General features: G+C 33.5%; 2 protein-coding genes across 3 annotated transcripts in view; one reads left to right on the plus strand and one right to left on the minus strand.

Moving 5' to 3' along the window:
* LOC119837351 (deoxycytidylate deaminase) overlaps positions 1–5,931 on the plus strand; it is an 18,515-nt gene extending 12,584 nt beyond the window's left edge. Inside the window, exons 1-5 of one of the 2 annotated variants that reach the window (XM_038362906.1) lie at positions 2,419–2,607; positions 2,708–2,866; positions 3,134–3,222; positions 3,416–3,629; positions 4,222–5,931. In XM_038362906.1, the coding sequence (XP_038218834.1) occupies positions 2,567–2,607; positions 2,708–2,866; positions 3,134–3,222; positions 3,416–3,629; positions 4,222–4,288 (570 nt within the window). In that variant the 5' untranslated portion in view covers positions 2,419–2,566 and the 3' untranslated portion in view covers positions 4,289–5,931. Of the gene's footprint in view, positions 1–2,418; positions 2,608–2,707; positions 2,867–3,133; positions 3,223–3,415; positions 3,630–4,221 lie in introns of those variants that run through there. The other variant, XM_038362908.1, reaches the window with a different exon arrangement.
* Positions 4,714–22,692, minus strand: part of LOC119837349 (N-alpha-acetyltransferase 15, NatA auxiliary subunit) — a 76,289-nt gene continuing 58,310 nt past the window's right edge. Inside the window, exons 11-16 of the mRNA XM_038362904.1 lie at positions 10,495–10,592; positions 10,104–10,202; positions 8,924–9,032; positions 8,111–8,274; positions 7,187–7,363; positions 4,714–6,724 (exon numbers count right to left, since the gene is read on the minus strand). Coding sequence (XP_038218832.1) covers positions 6,530–6,724; positions 7,187–7,363; positions 8,111–8,274; positions 8,924–9,032; positions 10,104–10,202; positions 10,495–10,592 — 842 coding nt within the window. The 3' untranslated portion in view covers positions 4,714–6,529. The remainder of the gene's footprint in view (positions 6,725–7,186; positions 7,364–8,110; positions 8,275–8,923; positions 9,033–10,103; positions 10,203–10,494; positions 10,593–22,692) is intronic.

A 22,692-nucleotide genomic window follows, 5' to 3' on the forward strand; every position in this document is an offset into this window, starting at 1 on the left:
GTGGGAGAAAAACGGGTGTGAGTTACATACATACAAACATACAAGTGAAGCTAATATAAAAGCGTGTTAAAAAAAATAGGTATTTAATTTAAATCATCTGGATAATAGGTATTTTATTTAAATCATCATGCCGGATGGTGGTTCGCCTCATGGTAAGCGATCATCACAGCCACTGTAAAACTGAGCATTCTTAGATAGAGGGCCTCTGCAATTGCGTTGCCCGCTAAGGAAAGGGTTGACTACAGGAATAAGGGAACGTAATGGGAAGGATGTAACTAGATGCATTCCACTAGTACCTTCCCTTAAGCTAAGTCTGTATGAGAATATAATTATGAAAGTTTTACTTTTTTCTTCAATTAAATTCCTAATAAAATGCTCTATGTAATTTGAATATCCCATATAAATAGATCTTTACAATAGTAAAAATAAAATCTTAATGGAAGACTCAGAAAAAAAGTGAATCAAAAAAATATTCCTCTGAATAGAGTTAACTCGAGTAAGCAAAAACAGTATTCAAGGATTTGTCAATGTTAACATATTTTATACACATTTATAACCAGTTCTGCAATTATGCATGTATAAATCAAGTTTAGAAACCTTGCATTAGTTACTTGCGAAACATAAGTATATAGATGCATTTAATACTGTGGTATATTGCCTATTGTTGAAAGTCTGTTGTTAAACAACAAAAGCCACCTTTTCTGAAACAACTGGTCCAATTTTGAAATAAAAATACATAACATTAAGTTTCAATTATAAAAAAACACCGTTTCGTATTGTCGGCCATCTTGAATTTTAAATTTAACAAAGTGTCATCACAAAACATTTCATCCATATTGAAAAAAATTTTAAGTCCGATCGTCTCATCAAGTAGAAAACAGCTGATGATGTACAGCTGATTTTCATCAAACATGTCTAAGAGAACTCGCACATAATTCTTCTTCGATACAAAAAAAACTAAATTGAAGTCGCTTTATCCGTTCGAGACCTATCATGCCACAGACAGACACGCACTTTTTTTATAGATTTTTCTTTGGTGCATTGGTGCAAAACGGGACTTTGCCGCCAATCTGTACGTCTGTCCTTCCGTTTTTCATCAGGCTGTATCTCATCAACCATGATAATTAAACAATTTAAATTTTCAGACTTTTTTTTTATTATTATTTCTCTTGCCGCTATAATACCAAATAATAAAAATTGAGGTAACGCAAAGATTGGCGCGGTCTTAAATATAATGGGTGACCAATTTTACTTTCATTTGTTCTTCAGAACATCTACTTGTGCTTAGAAAAAACACTCCATAATAGATCGATATTATCATAGATTAACGATTTCACCCAAAAAGCATTAGAAGGCAAAAAAAAACCTGTATGAATCTATACATAATTATGATTTATTTGAGATACTTGTTTTAAACTATAACATAGTTTCCCATTTATTTAACTGTATATAATAACTGTATGTATATAAATAACTGGCTAACGTCCCGGCGACTTTTAAGGGTTTTATGGGTTTTCGTGTTCTTGTAATACTTATGTAATAATATATAAAAATGTTTATAATATTCAAGGAGACGAAAATCCAGTGTTTTGTTTATTATTACAATTGAAAGCAATGGTGGCTCAGTGGTCAGGACCTAGGACACAAAATCGATAAGTCGGGGGTTCGAGAACAGGCGAGCGTAGAGGAAATAAATAGATATTTCAATTTATCTGCGCATCTGGATAACATCGCTCGCTCACTGCTGGAAACGGTGAAGGAAAACTTAAACATCGTGAGAAAACTGGCATGTCTGAGAATAAATAGTACGACGACATTTGATATCTACCAACCCGCACTTGGCCAGCGTTTATTATGGCCTGAACCCTCATAGGAAGCCCGTATACCAGCAATGGGAATAAATTATATTGGTTGATGATGATTACTAGAAATTACACCGCAGTTAAATTGATTTCGTCTGATTTTATTTAAATAGTATACAATTACGAACAGCTTATTTTTAATTAATGCAACATAAAGTCCTGTTCATAGACAACAGAAAGAAGTCAATTGAATTATTCCGGCAGATAAACGACTTGCATCAGGGGAATTTATGTCGAGATTAAAGGGAATATACAAAATTCAAGTTGCGGTTTGGTTTTATTTATAAATTTTACATTTATCACATTAACCACGAGAAAACCACGCGTTCTAGATAAGCAAATGAATAACAACATATATTAATGATTTTTTCATTCGTTCTGTCTGCTAGGTTCGGTTCAAATTTTTCGCTACTCAAAATTCAGCGTCAGCTTATTACTAATTACGATCGGAAACGTCAAATACATTTTAAAAACCATGCTGAAAACAAATTTACGAACGAAGCCATTTAAATGTCATAATTTGCTGTCAAAGTCAGCTGTAGTCTGTAACCAAAGATGATATAACGACAACGTAAATACATACCTACTAAATGTGAAGGTTCAGTAAATAAACCGCGAAATAATTTTAACACGTGTTATAAATTATAAAATTTATAAATGAAATGCTTAATACTTAAATTACAAAAGAATATTGCAACATAACCATGGATCTTGTCAAAAAAACATCAGAAATGTCCTTAAAAAGGTATATAACATTATTTATATTAAAACTGTAATTTATCTATTTGCACCATATAACTAATAATATATTAAGTAAGTAATTCGCCGGCACTTTTACAATTTAGTAACGGTGAAAGTAAAATGCAGCAGAAACGTGAAGATTATATTGACTGGACAGAATATTTTATGGCCATGGCATTTTTGGCGGCAAAGCGTAGCAAGGATCCACATTTCCAAGTCGGCGCGTGTGTAGTGAATAAAGAAAATAAAATTGTCGGAATTGGGTGTGTGTCCGTTTTTCTAAGTTTTTTCTTTAAATATATGTAATGCAAAATAATAATAATCATTTGCATAAAAAATATAAATAATGCACATTTGTATGCAGATTTTATTATCAATCTTTTCATTTAAAATACTATTGTCATTCGTTTAAGATTAAATATGTTTGAGAGTTTGATGAATAAACTTAATCTCAATGAAATAGAAAACCTCGTAAAAAGAAATAACCAATCTTCAATGATATCCAAATTTATTAATTATGTTGTGTTTAGATACAATGGAATGCCTATTGGCTGTAGTGATGACAAATTTCCTTGGGGAAAGAACACCCCATCACCTTTAGACAGTAAATCACTTTATGGTAAGTGTACTTGTAAAATAAATAACATAATATATATGGCATATAACAATAGATTGTTTTTCAAAAATTCTAAACACTTGGCTCCAGAATTTCAATGAAATGCTTATTAGTATTAATTTAAAGTGCTCCTTAATAACTTTGATCTAAGTGTTTCAATGAATAGTAAAATTTCTAACAAATATTTTGATTTCAGTATGCCATGCAGAAATGAATGCTATACTCAACAAAAATTCAGCTGATGTCAAGGACTGTACCATATATGTAGGCCTCTTCCCTTGCAATGAGTGTGCTAAAATAATCATACAGTCCGGGATCACTGAGGTTGTGTATCTGGCACATAAAAGCTGGGACAAACCTAAGTATGCTGCATCCAAGATTATGTTTGATGCTGTCGGAGTTAAATATTGGTTGGTAAACTTTTTATAAGGTGTGGATATTAGCTGTATTACTTAACTATCCTTCAATAATTAGTTCTATAAGTAAATGGAAGAGTTAAACTTTGTAGCATCATGAAAATTATCACTTATGGATTCATGTTGGTGTTGGTCCTTATGAAATGTAACTTTAAGAAAAGATATTTATTTATTTACCAATAAAAATATCCATGGGAATTGGGAATGTAAAAAACAATTCAATATCAATGTTTGGTTCTTGAACTTGTGTCATCTAATATATGAAAAATCATGAATAAGAACATCAGTTTTACATTCTAAAAATAATTAATTATGTATAAATGAACTTTAGTTATCCACACATTGACCTTTGCTTATCTTTGTTATGAATAAATGTAATTAAAGTAAATCATTCAATTTATTGAATATTAATTTGGTCAACATTTTTTTTACTATGTAATCTAGCCCAACTTTCGAACGATCTAGCCTTGGTTATGGATGTTGATACCTTTGTGTCAAAAAGTCATTTAAAAAACAAGATTTGCTTCAAAATATTTACATATTTGCACAAGAAGATACAGTTTATAATTTTTCTTTTATGTTACAGGCAATACAAACCGAAAAATGATAAAATAGAAATCAGGTTTACCATCAGCAATGATGGGCCATCATAACAAACTAAATAAGAGTAGTATAATTATACAATTAGTATAAAAAATTTACAATCAATATTCAACAACTTAATAATTATGAAATATCATAATTTAATATAATAGATTTGACATTTCTTTTATTAAAAATGAGAAATAAAACAAATAATTTTGTAAAATAAAATTTTATTACTTTATGTACAAGACGACGGGGTACAAAATACTCCAATAATTGGAAAACAACAAGACCGTAACACAATATTTTACGCGAAATAAAGTCCCTGAGCAGAACAGGACGGTGTTTAAGAATAAAGAATAAAAAAAGGAAAATTAAATTAGGATACAATGCATACCGAGTTATTTACGTCGCCGTTCTGACGCCAGGAAGACAAATGTTCAGTCTAAAACACGAAAAGCTTTGTCATAACTTAAGAAATTTTTGAGTAGGAGTACCTTTCCACGGATTAAATTTCCACAACAACAACAAAAAATAGCTCAGAGCTATGTAATTTATTTATTTGCATATAAATATTTTGAATAGGCACCCTTATAACAAATGATTGCGTTAAGTTTATTTGTTGTAATCTTTGACATTGATAATCGTGTATTAGACACCAAGTTGTCACCCATATTGACTGACTATGTGTACTTTTGTATAAATTGTTTAAAAAAAAAACCACTTAATTTCTTTAAAGTTTGTGTTAACAATTTTGATGACATTGTATTATTATATCAAAGTTTATTGTCCAAATATTATACGAGCTTCGATATAATGTTGCAATCAACAATTTTTTTTGTGATTAGAGGTATTGTCATGTAAAAATTTGTTATCCGAATTTCATAAGAGTTATGTAATGACATTTCACTTATCTTAATCTTTCTATGAAAGCTATTAAAGAAGAGATATTTATTGTACAAATATTTTTGTTCTCATTGACCTCCAATCACAGAATTAGTATGTAAATAAAATTGGAATTTAAAAGAAAAATACTGACAAAAGACATGTCTTCCATTTTTCATGATTATAAAAGTGTTAAATTGAGTCCGTCCAATTTCCATAATATTATGTCCTTACAGCAGTCAATAAACGAGTCGACAAATGTATAGAGCTAACTGTATATTACAGTAAAAACTTAAAAGTAATCATTTATTTACAAAGCGAACCTCGATTCAGTTATAATTATTGCGTGAGGTTTAAAAACTTACTTTCCACACATTATATTTATACATTAAAACTCAGCGATTTAAATACAATTATCTTATTTATAAGTTGAATATTATTGAACACTTGAGGCCACACAGCTTGAAGAAACAAATTTGAAGAAACGTCAACGAATGTTTATTAATAACTAAACCAAATAAAAAACAGTCAAATTGAGAATATCCTGTTTTGGAAACGTCGGTTAAAAACAACTGCAAAGTTACGTGAAAGCCACTAATGAGGCGATATAACACCCACAGATTGTCTATCAGGAAGAAGGGCAGGAAGCGAAAATCTTATAAACTAAATACAAGGAACATTTCAATTGCAACATATTGTAAATTCTAATGATGAAATGAGAAACGTCGAAAATTGCTTGTAATAGATCACCTACCCGCAGCCGATCAGTAGTCCCCATTGCATAATAAGCCGCAGATTAAAAACGCCCTCTATCGCTGAAAACTAAACACACATCTTTCATTTATCCTTTGTGACACTCCACACCCCAAAACCAATGTTTGATCGTGTCTTACAATAATATTTGCTATTAATTTACTTTATCTGGGATTAAGAGAAAATTCATTAAAAAATTTTTGGTGTTTTGAGAAATTTATTCAGCTTGTTCGTTATTCGAACAGAGATACCACCTTCAATAATTTTATTCTATTTATCAACGCTTAATGTTTTCATAATACAAAAATGTATATTATATATAGGCCTTGCCATAATCCTCCATTTCTTGAGAATTTTATTATATAATAAGTAACAATTTATACAATTCAAATCACAAAATTACGACACAGTAACCTTACATACAAAATCAAATAGCAAAGGTATTAACACAGTTTTTTTCATTAATTAAATAAATTTAAAAATACATTCGATCTGCCAACCACTAAAGGCTGTACTATGTTACACATAATGACAAAGCAAACAGACGCAAACACCATCACAACATAATGTTACCATTTTTCAAAATTTATGGCAAGGCAGTTTACCAGGGTTGTCACCTCGAATGTTAACGTTGTTTAGAATAAAATTACTGTAGATGTATCTCATAGTCCTCAGTTGTTGATGTTAATTTCCTTGGGCTGTAGGGGGGTCTCCTCCACGTGGTTGTCCGGCTCCTGGGGGGAGGGGGGTTTGAACGCGATCGCGTACGGGAACTTCGCCCGGCACGCCTCTATGTACTCCTCTATTTCCTTATCGCAGGGTCCGAAGTCGCCGTTTCTTAAGCTCTCTAATACTTCCACGCAGCCCTGGAAATTTAGCGTTTCGATTTTTAATAAAATAGATTTAAAATTATTATTGCATTTCACTATGAAATATAAGACATGTTAATTTATTGTTGTTGCATTGCTAAAGGAGAAGACGTTGAATTAATTGAATATATATTTATAGAGAAATCCCGAAATATAAAAAGAAAAGGTTTTTGTTTTATTATGAACAGTTAATCATCAAAATCTTGAAGTGCAATAGTGTGAGTGGAATAAATATATACAGGATTACATCTATAAGGTGCAGTCCTCTAATTGTTTTAATTTATACATTATACACGAGGTAAAAACGTTCGTGTTTTTAATGTGAATTGTATAATCAAGTTTATCGAATGCGTGTGCGAGTGCGTGTGCATGTGCGTGCGTGCGAGCGTGCGTACGTGCGTGTGTGTGTACACGTGTGCGTGTGTACACGTGCGCGTGTGTAGACGTGCGCGTGTGTACCTGTATGGTGCAGGTGGGCGAGGCGAGGTCGGTGGCGGCGCGGCGCGCGGCGGCGGCGCGCTCGGGCACGAGGCGGGTGAGCGCGCGCGCGGCCCACAGCGCGCCGCTCTGCGAGCGCGCGCCCTCGCCCGCCATGTACTCCTCCGCCATCGCCAGCGCGCTGCGCCCGCGGAACATCTGCGACGCGGACCACATTAGGGCGTTCAGTTTGCGTGCGGGTAGTTTTCAGTTATTTAAGATCTTTCTATTCACAAACGATTTTTCGTTGCGTGAAGTAAGGAAACAAATGCGAATATGCTATTAAAGAGATATAGGAATTTAAGCTTAAAACTTCTAAAGCATATTTCACAAAGAGACATACATTCCTAATAATATCGATCATGTTATCACATCATTAGATAATAGAATTGATATTTTATAATCAATTAAAATGATTATTTGTTGTAGTTGTTGAGTACTATATACTTGCACGCTGTTTCATTTCCAATATATTGAACAATACATCACTACTCATACCGTCCACCTTACATCCATCTCACAATCATCATCTATGAGGGTTCAGACCATAACCCACCGCTGCGGCCACACGCTGGTTGACACATGTCACACGTCATCGAACTTCAAATCGTTGAACGTTCGTATTCGTCACGATGTTCTCCTCCACCGTTTTAAGCGTTGGCGACGATATCCATGTGCGTGGATAAATTGAAAAACCATTTTTTTTTACCTGCACGCAAATTCGATCTCGAACCCCCGATTTATAAACTTTACGAGGTCCTCACCATTAGCCACCCCTGTGTATATGTGTGTAACACACATAATCATAGCAATCATCATCAGCCTATATATGTTCCCACAGCTGAGACACAGGCCTCCAATGATTTTTGGAACTTAAAAACAAAAGAAGAAGTGAAGAGCACGCACCGGGCGCGTCTCGGCGGCGACGACGGCGGCCACGTGCGCGTGCAGCGCGGCGGCGTGCCGGTCCAGCCAGCACTTGAAGCGCACGAGGCAGTCGTGCAGGTGCTCGTGCGCGCCGTCCACCTGCCACGCGCGCTTTATGCTCTGCAGCATTAGCAGAGGTTTCTCTGCGAATTGCGGGCCGATTTTTTTTTTAGAAATATGTGTATCATTTTCTGTCCATTTATAGTGAAAAAAAAAAATTATATTACTAAAAAGTATGAGCAAAAATGAAAAGTAGATTTAGTTGTATTAGTATTATAGTAGTAACTTTTTCGTAAAACTATATTGTTATGTTGAAGAAACGAACATTCCACTATATTTTTTTTTTTTTCAATACTCAAAGTATTTAAATTTAAGAATTATTACTTTAATTACAAATTCGAATACAGTTCGGTTCGTTCCTTTTTACACGCTTTTTATTAGCTTCACCTGTATGTTTGTATATATGTTTGTTTGTATGTTTGTTTGTATGTTTGTTTGTAACCGACTTCTTTGGGCGCGATTTTGACCCACTTTAAACGTCCAGATTTCGTTCAAACTTTGTAGATTTATTGAGGACCGATGACAATACACTAATTTGATAAAATTATTCCATTTTTCAATTTGCAAAATATGATTTTTGTTAAAGCGTGTTTTTTAGTTTTTTTAAACTATTATATTTTTTACCCCTATGAATGATATCACATCAATTTCACTTATATATTTACATAATAATATATCCTTGTACACGCAAACAAACTGAGTCCCTACTGAAGTTAAAGCCTAGATACGTACCTTTCCTATAATAAATTTCGAAGGCCATTAAATGTGTATCTATTCTATCTGACGCGAGCAGCCTCAGCGGCAACAAAAACTTTATAGCTTGCTCTAATGGATCTTCTGCCTGGAAAATATAAATGAACTTAAATTAACAACATTTCATTACTTTAAAAAATCCCTTCTCAGAATAATTGTGAATGCGGACTTCGTTAAATTTAAAACCACATGCTATAAAACTAAACATTAAATACCATCATAACTTAAAGTACAATAGTAAAATGTAACACCCACAAAGCTACTACTATATATATTTGTTTGCTGTAACAAATTATTAATATATAATTCATAGATGGCGCTAGTAGGCTCAAAGCAGTAAGTGTACGAGTCAGTCCCAATGCAATACTAAATTTAGATTGCCAATGTGTTAGCCATTGCTATAAGCTATTTGCATCGATATTATAGGATAGAAAAATTTATATGTTGCTGTAAATTTTAATTTTTTATGCAATTTACTAACATAGATTTAAGTACAATGTTAATATTTAGCAAATGTAATACATAGTTGTTCCAAAAAGTATAATTAACAAATCATATATTAATGTATTATATATACTAATATTTTAGTCTGCCCACAGTATTTTCGCCATTTTTGAATTCAGCTGGAGACATAAAAATTTCATTAAAATCGATCCAGCCGTCTTGGATTCAAACCTTACGTTACTCGCACGTAAGAAATCTACATACGAATATTATATAAGCTATAGATGTTCGAATTGAGAAATTATTTTTGTCAAAGTCAAATTCATTCTAAGCCGATAATTTTTTTTTCTGCGTTTAAAAGTATAAAAAAAAAACATTCACACTTCCCAATGATCTCTTACAAGGAGAGTATATTGTATTAGTGAGATTTACCGGGGAAGGCTGGCAATTAAACATTATAACTACGACGAAACTAAACGGTGCACAGCAATGGAGCACATTGTAAACATTGGATATAGCCATTTGGAGCATTTCCTATATATATAGCATCGGAAAAGCTAATTCATTAACTTTTTTTTTTCTTTTCTTCTCTCCTTAAATTGTCGTGTCTGTGGTCATGTTTTACTTATTTCCTTCTTTGTTCCGTTCAGTGATCTCCCTTTTTTTGTTTGTCTGTCTATGGCTATGTCTATGTCTAGTTTAAAACGCCACGTACCCTGGCCAGCTTGTCTGGCACGAGCTCATCGAGCTGCGGCGCCTCGGGGTCGCCTTGCTCCTGCTCCCGCCGGGCCTTGTGATGCTGTTCCCTCTTCACCTGCAATTATTTATAGGAATAATTTGTTTCTGATAAGAACTGTGTGTTTTCTGTTAATAAAAAAAAATATTACAGAACATTCTAGTTCTGTAAACTTATAACACTTCCATAATCGGTGCATCTGTGTTGTATTGGTTGTTAGGTGTTACGTGAGACGTAATCTATCGTGAGTCGTATATCTCTTTATTACAGAGTAAAAAAAAAACACGTATCAACCGGGCCTTTAATATAATTTTTTTCGAACTGATAAATAAATACTACTAATGCTGAATTATTAAACAATCTCACTCACTTGCACTTGCGCGGCCAGCGCGCTTTCCTGCTCGGCTTTACGTTTCGCTTTCCTCTGTTTGTTTCTCAGTTTCTTCAACTCTGATGGCGCCAAGTTCTCTGCGAAAGAACACACACAAATATTACAAATATGCTTCACATAAAATACGCATGTCATTTTGTTCAGAGAACCATTCGCTTTTATTATATCGCTACAAAGTTAGTTTATAATGCAAGATTATTTACCATCGCTTGGTATAAAAAGGTAAAATGCATCCAATATCAACACTTTGCAAAAAGCATGGTTAAATTCGCAAAGCAAATTAGCCAAACATACACGCAAACACTGTGTCATTTATTTGCTATGGAAATACATATTTGAGCATTTTATTTTCCCGGCAAAATTACTTTTCAACCAATATTACACCATCACCTTTATTTACAAATACATTTTGTTGTCTGTTTTTCTAAGAACTTAATCAGTAAGTATTTATCATATGAATATATCAAAACATTCTCATATTGCAATTTGCAGAGACAAAATTAAATAACATAGATATAAGACATTCCATAGTATATCCATACTCAAAGAATGCTCATCAAATATGTGGCAACCCGTATATAAAAAACGCAACAAATTACTTCTGACAAAACCAATTAATCAATGAGTCCAACATTACATAGACTACACATCACATTACGTACATTCCTACCAAATCCTGTGTACATTCACGGAACCGCGGCTAAATAGACTTATAAATATTCATAAAAAAAAAGAATTAGCAATTTAATCTGTATATAATGCGAGGATTATTTCTAGATCATCGAGGTGCATAATCAGAATCCCATTACCCGTAATGACGCTTAACAGATCCGCGTCAAGATAAACGAGTAAGGAGAATCGATTAGAGTGCGAATAAACAATTAAAATTACAATTATCTTCCATATATACTAAGCGGATATCCAATTGTGTTAGCGATACTCGCTGTTCAGACGGATATAATTTGAATATTGTATGATAACTTCGTTTTAAAACGTTTTTAATCGATATCTCCGTCGATGGGAGCTGGCTAAATTACTGGCTGGCTCATAACGTGCATGTTGCTTTATTTGTTTAATATAGGCACAATTAAAAACTAGAGAAGGATTTTCAGAAGAATCTAAAGTAACGGACGTATAAAACAACAAAATGAAACGCAATCCTCTATCATCGCTCAATATTATGGGACGAGTATCGAGTTTGACAAACCTATACATTCAATTGGACTAGCACTAATGACCATAATTCAAGACTACTCCATTTAGGTAGCTATATTTGGCTCGGAGTATGTTAGAAATTAATCGAGAGGAAATGGTCCTATCGATGACTAACGAATAAACGAACACAATAGATCAATTAGTATCGCAATCATAACCGATTCGATCGATAAGCAATAATTGGGACACATCCTTTTTACTACCGCGTGGCGTCACATCCGCTCGGCTGTTTCTGATGCAACTAGAGCGTGCTGCTTTTAACGTTATTCAGTTGGGCGTTAGGTCAAGTGCGCGATTTTGCCGTTATAATTCTATATGAATTATAACAATAATATATATATATGGAACAACAATTAAATTTATTATGAATGGGTAAGTTTTATTGTAGCTCACTTTCTTAACATAAAACATGAAAAAAAGTATTGTGTTTGTTTGTTCTGCGCTCAAAAATTATTGGACCGTGAGCAATGAACTTGCTATGTACCCGCAACCACATTAAATATACTATACTGTCGAAATATTTTGTTTAAAGGTTACCCCCTTTAAGCATGTTATAAACAGATAAATTATGTTTTGTTACAAATATAGAAAAGTAAGATTAGTGTTTGTAGTCAGACCACTTCTATTCTAACGAGAATTAATTGGTATAAAGTTGTTAAGATTATATCTCCCCAACTTAGTTGCTCCGCGATTCTTTATACATAACTATATAAGTAACTCTTAATGGAAAATTATTTCTCCACTATGTAAAAGTGAAACCTAATCAGTAATGCCGTATAATTTTCAATATTTTTTAAAATTCTTAGATACATTTTGTTTCCCTATATGCCTGACACTCTTATAGCATCAGAAGCAACCAACTTCGCTGACGGACACTTCCTCGCATTCTCGACTTATAAACAGTTTAACCCAGTCTTTGTTGTACATGTTGCATATATCTTATATCAATTCGTGGGTACCTACACGTTAAACGATAACGCCGAAAAGCTCCAGTTACATACAAAAGCTCCACAGACCTGTCGCAAGAAACGAGCACAAAAGCCAAGAAAACGCAATCGAATTCTGTCACCCGCCTCTCATATCATAGACCATTATCGTTGTTACTAAGCCAGTTAAGGTGTTTCGCAAGCCCGTGCCCGAGTATTAAGGGCACCCACTTTGAGTACACCGCCCTACCAGATAAATTGCTTTAGTCATGTTTATTATTGCTTTAAACATTGGAAATATCGATCGACGCAGTTCGCTCAGCAATATTATGGCGGCAACAACGTTTTTGACATTAATTTAATTTATATTTTGCAATAAAATAAAAGGTCAAATCTAAAAATTGGAGTCAAAGTTCACCCACCTGATAAGTTACTTGAAATCATAGTAATATTCACTGTATTCCAAAAATTTTTTTAATATAGCAAATGCCTACAAGAAATTCATTAACATCATGGGTAAAAGAATCATGGAAGAATTTATTTATGTAATATTAAACCTATCCATTTTGATATACAACTCAGATGGCCATCATAAAATATCCTCATACATGGTTATATTATGCATACTTAATAATTGCTACGTAAATAAACAGTAACTAATAATTTAGGGGGTTGTCGTAAATAAAGACACGTATCCAACCTGAACGTTCGTACGTAATAATTTGTACAAAAGTTGACCCATACCTACTCATGTATGAACACTAACATTTACCACCACACCGGTTGCAAAACGGCAAACCCCGCATAGCTGAAAGTTAAAACCAATCGAGCTATGTTACTGTGTCTGCTTTAAAAAAAAACCCTTACAGACTCACGACAGGGTGGTTGATTTCATATGTTACAAACAATAAAAAATATTTAAAAAATATTAAATATAATTAACCATGATTAATACACATAAATCGTTATTGAATAAAAAACAACAACAACCAACTCAAATGTTAAAAGCTAGCATTATTTAATTTTAAAATACCTCCAGAGCCAACATCGGATATCACAATATTACAATGGGTAATTAAACGTAGGTATTTCTGCTCACCTAACACGTAACAAACATGTTTTAAAATGAAATTATCAATTATCTCGGGTAGGTACTAGCCGACGGGATCGTGACGACCACACACGACCAAAAACACATGCCGGCATCTTAGACGATCGATTTTGAGGACAGATTGAGGACGTTGAAACAACGCGCTCATATCGTAATTAATTAATACCTTTCGCTACAATTTGATGCAATATGTTGTTATATAACTATGATTGATTTATTATTAACGCGGGTAATAAGTCCACTGGTCGTTTAGTAATAACTTTGTGGCTGTGGAACACATAAATATCTCCATATCATAGTAAACGGTATTGTAAGAAAAGCTTCGTATCACATGTATTTATCTCAATAAAGCTTTTCAGCTGTACTGAGTGGGTTCACTATCATGAAGTTAAATTTATACAGTTTGATCGCTGTTGAAAGTGAAGATCACACACTATCTTTAAGATTCTTGACATTACTGATCAATGGTATGAAGAATTTATGGTCTTGGATTTGAAATGTTATTTAAAATGTCTCCCAACGAAGGGATTTTTAAACTATTTGTCGCTTCGTATGAGTCCGTAAAGCTGTCTCATAAAAATACACCCACGTGATGCTTTATAATTATTAACATTATAAAACTGTCAAAAACGGAACAGTGAGGGAAATTTATGTGACTCCAAGTTATGAACGATTGCAATACATTATTACGCTTTATTCAAAAGAATAACATCGAAAACAAATTTCCGATAAGTATTTTTTACCATCATAAAACCATGTCACAATAATTAACAATTTTATACATTGTCATGGGAGAGGGCGTAAGCGATTCCTTAACAAAGGAGCGCATCTCGAGAGTTATCGAGTATTTCAACGCTCAACGGCCTTGCCCTTTTCGAGTTTACAATAAAACCACATTTAATACGACTCACATTGTCCGAGATATAATTTTATAATATTCCGGGTCGATGGACGGCGATTAAGTAAACATGTCTTGTTGACTTGTGAGTTAAGTGGAAGCCTACGTTATGCTGTGTTGTGGGCGAAATGCGTAACTTGAAGAGCCACATACTGGCACTCGACAACTTGATGGATATTAACTAAATATGATAATAGACAATAAAATATGTTGAAATGTCTTATTATTAACTAATTTATAAATTACAAATTTATTAGCTTTACAGGCCGAGGTTTTTACTATGCTGGTCATTTACAGTTTGCTTTGTTGATAAAATTATTATAAGCCAAGAGGCAATATATTCCAAGTATACTAATAATATAAGCTAAAGAGTTTGTTGACACAGAGGACACAGTCACTTCAACGCTATACAGTTATTTATTCGAAGGCTCTGTGTCGAATTTATCTCCAAAATGTTTATGAACAAAAACGGACGTGAACATTTATTTACGTAAGAGTATTGTCTCGAATCCGTCTAGGGCACGTCGCACACACAAATTGCTGCTCTAATTCACTGCTCTTTCGCAAATGGAATTGTAGTTTAAGAGCGACCCACAAACAAACAAAATCACCCATCTACGTTTCAAACAATTTGTGAGGGAACATCTTCTTAATGTAGATATGTGTATTTTAGAAAATTCCCAAAAAATCTATAGCAATTACAAACATTTCTTATTATAAAACAAAATACAAACAATAAATGTTCAAACTTATTTCACCAGCATTTATGTATATAGGGTAAAAACTTTAGGACGCCACGTAAGTAACTGCAAAAGAATTTTTTTCATATTGCAACAACTTATTCATTTAGATTAAGTTAAAAAAATCACTTGATATATTAACATAAGCACATCTTAGCCTACAACGGCCGTGGTGCGCCTGCGTCGGCGTAGTGCGCGCGGCAGGTCGGCAGGTCATCAATTTAATTATTCAAAACTATATCACCACAGTATATTATTATACAAAAAACATCCCACGCATTGAGTTGTTAAGATAATTTAACAGAGATATATTGTAGATATCAGCCTGGGTAAATATTCGCATCGCAATATTATGGCATTGTTAAGTAGGTTTAGTATTTTTTTATAGCTCTCAAGGCAAAATGAATATAGAAACAAAAGTTATATTTAAAAGGAACAGCGAAGGCAAACCACACATACTTTATACTACCGTCACTGGCTTATTAATAATAAATATGACATAACTATAAAAATATAAACGCTAAAATATAAATGTAAACTCAACATTTATAAACAAGACTGCATATTAGTTCACTAGACAAAGTTACAATAAAAATATTGTTTCGAGTAAAATTACTTATACAAATGCATTTTACCGTGAAGTGCCAACTGTCAATGCGTTGGTTCAACGTTGCTTTGACGGTATTCATTTTAGAATTTTTATTTTGGGAGTTAAACATACACATAGTGTGTAAAATATCTCCACAGGGTGCCTTGTGCAATCAAGTATGACGTTACGTAGTCTAATTCAGCGGACGATAAAAACTATAATTAATAATATCAGTTATTTTCGTACGATTTTGTGGTTAAAAGCTTTAAGCAAATGAACAGACAAAAATCAATGCGAATACCAATAGGTTCTATTTGCTTTCTTCGTTGTCACAATAAATAATAACCGAGACTCATGTGCACGCGCTGACCTTACGTGACGTCAGCGCGATATATGATTAGCCAGCAAAAATTCGAATGGCAGCCGAACAAAGGCAACCCTGACAGCGCCCAACCCATGTCGCAAGCCGGCTCCCATTCCGATACAGTTTCATAGTGCACTTGCTCTCTCAAATACCTAATGGGGCTAGATTGTAGCGCGATTCATTTTGCCAATTATTCGAGCTATTTCACCCGTACCTTACGTTCGACACGACCGAGCTGTTGCCGCAAAAAACCTATAAGGATGCGGTTAGAATGCGTGTTGATAAACGTGCCATACAAAAGAATTATTAGTCGCAGATGTAAATCCTTTCATGGTCATCGAGAGATAAATTACTAACAGTGTTATTTTAGACATGTGAAGACTTTAGAAATTAAAGACTTTTAAACGGATTTTAAACGCGATTTATTCATTATATTATTATCCCAACGTTTCGAACACATTGCAGCGATCATGGTCACGGGGAGACAGTCTCCCCGTGTCTCTTTAATTTTTAAATGTATAATACTCGCGTAAAATCTCACACAGGAAAATATGTGTAGACTTTTAATGTACTTTGAGAAAGCAGGAATATAATATCAGTATACCCAATAGCCAGGTACTTTTTGGAAACCAAGACAGCTATATGTCCACTGATACAGTAGAAATAACGATAGTGGAAAATTACTGAGGTCTACAACTTTTCCCATTCGTTATATAAAAAAAGTTCACTATGTTATTATGTACGTATCATTTACGTGTTCTACGTCTATATTAAATCCTTAACTCCGCTTATCTCGAATCTCAACATCGTTATATTCAAATACCTACTAGGATGTCATTAAGGTATACTTTACGTGCTCAAGACTTAATTAGCGTTAGCTAGTTAGAGATCACGTAGTGTGCAATTGCTCGTCTGAAACATTTAAATCATTAAATGAGTCGTTTTGCTCACACTTAATTGATCCTAAGCTCCTGTACGTATTAACATAAATATACAATTATATAAGCAGACCAAATACGCCACAGCAAATGTTTATATGTTTGTTTGTAATTCATTTATTACTACGTGCATTATGGGTTGATTTTTATTTCCGATGAAACGGCTAAACTAATTTAGACAAAATTTAGTCTCTGTTTTTGGTTTTGGATACAATGAGAGGGAAGCCGCGAGCAAAAGTGAGTTTCTCGATATATGTAGCACTAATTGCCTACATAGTCTAACAAAAAGCTTGACAGTCATGAGTCACGGTCCTTTTTAACTATTTATATTCTTTCAACCAAATCGAACAAGAAGTTCCTGAGATTAGCGTTTCAAACAAGCAAACTCTTCAGGTTTATTATAAAGTGTAGAAATGTAGATATTATATAATCTATACAAATTTGTGATTTGTAAGGATGTGTGTGTGTTTGTTGCTCTTTCACGCAAAATCTACTGAACCGATTGCAATGAAATTTGGTACGTAGACAGCTGGACAACTGGAATAACATATAAGCAACTTTTTATTCCGATATTCCTACGGGATACGGACTTACGCGGGTGAAACCGCGGGGATCAGCTAGTATTAAACATCAAATCGGCCACATTAATCTATACACAATCATTCGAACAATAGAGATAATTGTCGAATCTTACCGCTGGTCTCATTTTGACCTTGTCCAGATTGACAAGTGGCGTATGATTAATGTTAACGCGACTGACAGTACAATGTGCTGTGTGGTATTGAAGTCCAAGTGGAGGGTCAAAAGGAAAGTTTATCGTTCAGAGCAATACACTATTCGGCTTTAATAAGAAAGAAGAAGTTTCTAAACGCATCCACTATTCACCCATTGGTTTTATATTTTCCGAGATTATTTATTTGGACCATATTTCGAGAAAAAAAAAGAATTTTAACCATACAACGTTTGTTCAAACTAGTAACTAATGCTCAGTAAAATCCACGTTTACGCATGTAATAAAACAATTACAGAATTAAAGTTTCTAATCATATAAAGGAAAAGCTACCACACTTCTAACATTTCGTCTCTCCAAGTACCAGGCAATCAGCGCACAGCTGGAAATACGCATACACATCTGACAACCGTGTGGTATGCCTCACGAGCACCAACGAGCGTCTCCGTTGACATTGACTCGCAGATCGTGACCGATCCATATTCCATACATTGTGCAGACTACACTTCCGCTGCAATTAGTCTTACCTTGCGACAGTTATGCCCTGTTATTTATAATGAGATCACGTCTATTTAAATTTTAATGTACGATAGTTTCGTTAGTTATAAATTTCATTTATATTGACCGAAATGAACAATTTACGACTAGCCGCTTATGGATACAACAGACGACTTTCCATTGGTAAAAATTTTGTTTAAAGTCGGTTCAGTAGAACCAGAGATGAACCTCTATAACGTTACAAATTCACAAAGTTCATGTATACAATTATAGGGAAAGCTAAAAGAGACAAAGAGTATAATAGAACTAGAATAATTTCAATTTAACTGAAAACACCGTCAATAATTGGCATCCCACAAATAGTCGTACAAATGAACATCGCGATGGTAAATAGCACAAAAGCCACACAAAAGCATAGCTGAATACACTGAATCATTGCAGTTAAATGTCAATTACACAGCCGCAGCCGGAACAATAGAATACGTGCAAATTTAAACAAATCCCATACAGATATCAATTCATAACATACAATTACGGTTTGTGTTTGATGCAGGTATCGTGTATCATGTTTAAATTCAGTAAGTTTAAATTTACTAGTTTAATTTCAGAAGAAGAAAATTGACTAACGAAAAATAGACTAGAAAGAGTAAAGAATAAAAATATAGAAGGATATTTAAATAAAACGAATTATATATCACTCGCAGAAAGACAGGGCTATTAGTCTCGGAGCCCGTATAGGGATAACCTTAAACCATCCGATAACCAGATAAAACCTATTTTTCCATTTGTTCCATCCATAGAGTAAAACAGATGTTTTATTAATGTAGGGAGAATGCACCTTTGAAGGGTAGCCGATCGGACCCGATCAACTCCGACCTTTATAAGTACTGATGCATATATTGATTGCCAGATAATTACGCACATAAATCAGTAGGCAAGCCAACAAATACATATTACCAACGTATAATGAGAAGGGTGATGTTCAACCCTATACGGTCTCTTCCACTATATGTTACTCCGTTTAAAATTTCAAATAACACACGAGGCAACACTATCTCGTAAGCCTCATTATATTATAGCATTGTCACTGATGTTATTTACATAACAAATGGATAAAGGAAATGAGTAGGAACGATGACGAAATGATGAGTTAAATTGTACCCTAATAAAATAAGATTAAAGGAAGACATAGAGGAAAGGATGTTGAAAAAGTCAGGTATAAACAATAAACACAATTAGATGCCTCTAAACAAGAATTGCTAAATCTACATTAGATATTATTCAAATGGCTATCGTTTCATTAAATTTTATATATAATTAGTATACTCATAAAAATGTAATATAGATGTTAACGTACAATAAAAATAATATTACAATCGAATAGATTAATGCCGCTTCCTTTTATACTCAGTACTATTGTTTAGTTTGTTCCGACAGAATGATACAGGTGAGAATGGAAGTGAATCGAATAAGACATAAATTTAATCTACTTCAGTCTGTACATAGACAAAACGATTCCCTTTTAATTCCTGCAACACGATTGTCTCAGCGAATCTCTTAACAAGAATATTGAAATCTTTCTCATAGTCAACGATCGTAGCAAGTAATGCGTGTCTCCGTGAGACATATAATAGCAGGTTATTTCAATTTCATTAATAGCTAAGGCCAGCTGGATATTAGCAATTCTATATCCTGCAATCGACTCACTTTCTAAACAACGGCTAAATAACCCAGTTTCACTGTCGACAGTTGATCTATTTCTCAGACCCGCAAGCGTTTCTTATAAAGATTTGCGATTTGTTGATAGCTCACTTGAGTATTTTATAATTTCACTTATCCGACTAGGTCTTAATTGGGCTTCGAACATTTACTAACAAATTTCAGGTTAAAGAAGTATCTATTAACAAATTAAACAAATATGGACACTTGTTTATTTATTATTATTATAACCAATTCGCGAATCCTTTTTTGTAATTATGTACTGGAAGTCTAAAAGACATGAACGAATAAAAGTTATTTACGTAACAATAACCCACAGATTCTTTCATATAATTAACCGTAGTATCCATAATACATATACAATCATATATTTAATTCTGTACTCAAGAATCGTGAGCAAACATTGGTAAAGTAAATATTATTGTTCAATGCTATAGTCGATGTCCACTTATTTATTTTAATTACAATAACATTATGACTCTGTTTGTTTACTGAGGACAAAGTCTGAAGCTACCTTACCTTTCTCAACAGCCATAAATGAACCAACAATCATTATCATTAACATATAAAACGACAAAACTGATAAAGACGTTTAAATAATAAATCGAATTTACTTAAAGGCATGATTACCTACATCGTTACATATAAACGTACAAAAACTAATGTAAAATATCAGTAAATGATATATCTGTCGTACGAACTTTCACTTCAACATTACTTAATACGAAGCAGCTATAGCTACTCATACTAATTTTCAATATAAAACAGGTCTCATTAATATTCAATTACAAATATTATACGTTTCAGATGATGCTCGAACATAATTGCACACTAGCGTTTCATAAATATCGCCCATCCATAATAGTGATATCAGACTGAATGCCCCCTGTGGTTAACGCGCTGATATAAATTAATTTTAAATTGGTGCCTTTACGAAGTTGACTTAAATGATGAATCTATTAAAGGATCTGTTTATGGGGCTTATAAAAGGGTGCGGTTTAACTATAACGTGTGAATTATATGGTCTCAATCAAGTAATAATCTATCTAGAATCTATTAAATTAAAATGGTATAATTGAGTCATTATTATACGTGAGTATGTTATTTAATAATACTAGAAGAGTATAGTAACTGATATTTATTGCTGAATAGACAACATTTTATCCATCATACATTGCTACGTTACTTATTTCACACATGTTAATTCAATAATCAACCACCCAACCTTATTTCAAAACTAAACCTACTATATATTACTACTGTAGTGCATGTAGACCAAACCTCCCAAAAGCAAGAACTAGGTGAAAAGACTCCAATAATTTTCTCACGCTTCATACCCATATGTAAATAGTTGATAAAATTTAAAGCACGCTTGACGTTTCAACACGCATATAAATTACCAATCGCGCTACCGTACTACACATTTATGGGAAATTCGCGTAACGACGCAGATTTTTCCTGCCGACCTTGTTGAACAATGTATCACAAGTAAATAGTAGACTTCGAGATGGACAATTATACATACCTTTCATTTTATCATCGTGATATATGGAAACACAAGGTCACTCGCGTGGTCCCTGGCTGAAAGTAGCCTACGTGTTAAATTTAGATTCTAGACTATAATCTATCTCTGATCAAATTTCATACCGATACCGTAAGCTGTTTTCGCGTGAAAGAGTAATCAATGATTAAAGGAATTATTTATAAAACTTTTTATAAAATATAACTAATTTATTTAAAATAAACTATTTTTAAAATAAGACTTCTTGAGACTACTTTCTCAAACCAAAAGAGAAAAGAAAATAAAACACTCGCTTAAAACTTTCCATACCTAACAAATGACTAAGATACACGTACACTCGCAAATGGTATTTATTTTAATAACCTACCAGGAAAATCAAACCCATCTATTATTATACTCTCATATTCATCAAGTATACTTGCCAAGTACACCAATAAATATTGATACTACCCAGGTAATCCCAATCCCCTTGAAACCTTCACGGAAGGCATAAACGTGGAATGTGAAAAAGCTCATTACAATATCATTTACACTTCACCATTCATTTTTTACGTTGATCTCGATATATAACTTATGACTCATCGTGTATCCGTATGTTGTTGTATTTCAAAAATCAAGTCGAAATCGGTGTAGCTCTTTCGGGGGAGTTGGGTTACAAACACTGTTCCTTCACACGGGAACCTACTGTCCTATCTTACCAGACCTACCAATATTATAAATGAAATTAAATGAGAATACTACTGAAGAATAAATATTCGTTTGTAGTTTAATTACTAAGTTATATAAGAATTCTCTATGGAACGATGAAACGATGAAACTATGAAACTGCTCTCCGGTGGTAAATGGTAAGTATTATAGACTACAGGCCCATATAGAAAAAATTACGGGTCATTTGAACCACCAGGTGACCTATCTAGAACGATATAA

The sequence above is a fragment of the Zerene cesonia genome, chromosome 27 (genome assembly GCF_012273895.1).
Source record: "Zerene cesonia ecotype Mississippi chromosome 27, Zerene_cesonia_1.1, whole genome shotgun sequence".
Taxonomy (NCBI): domain Eukaryota; kingdom Metazoa; phylum Arthropoda; class Insecta; order Lepidoptera; family Pieridae; genus Zerene; species Zerene cesonia.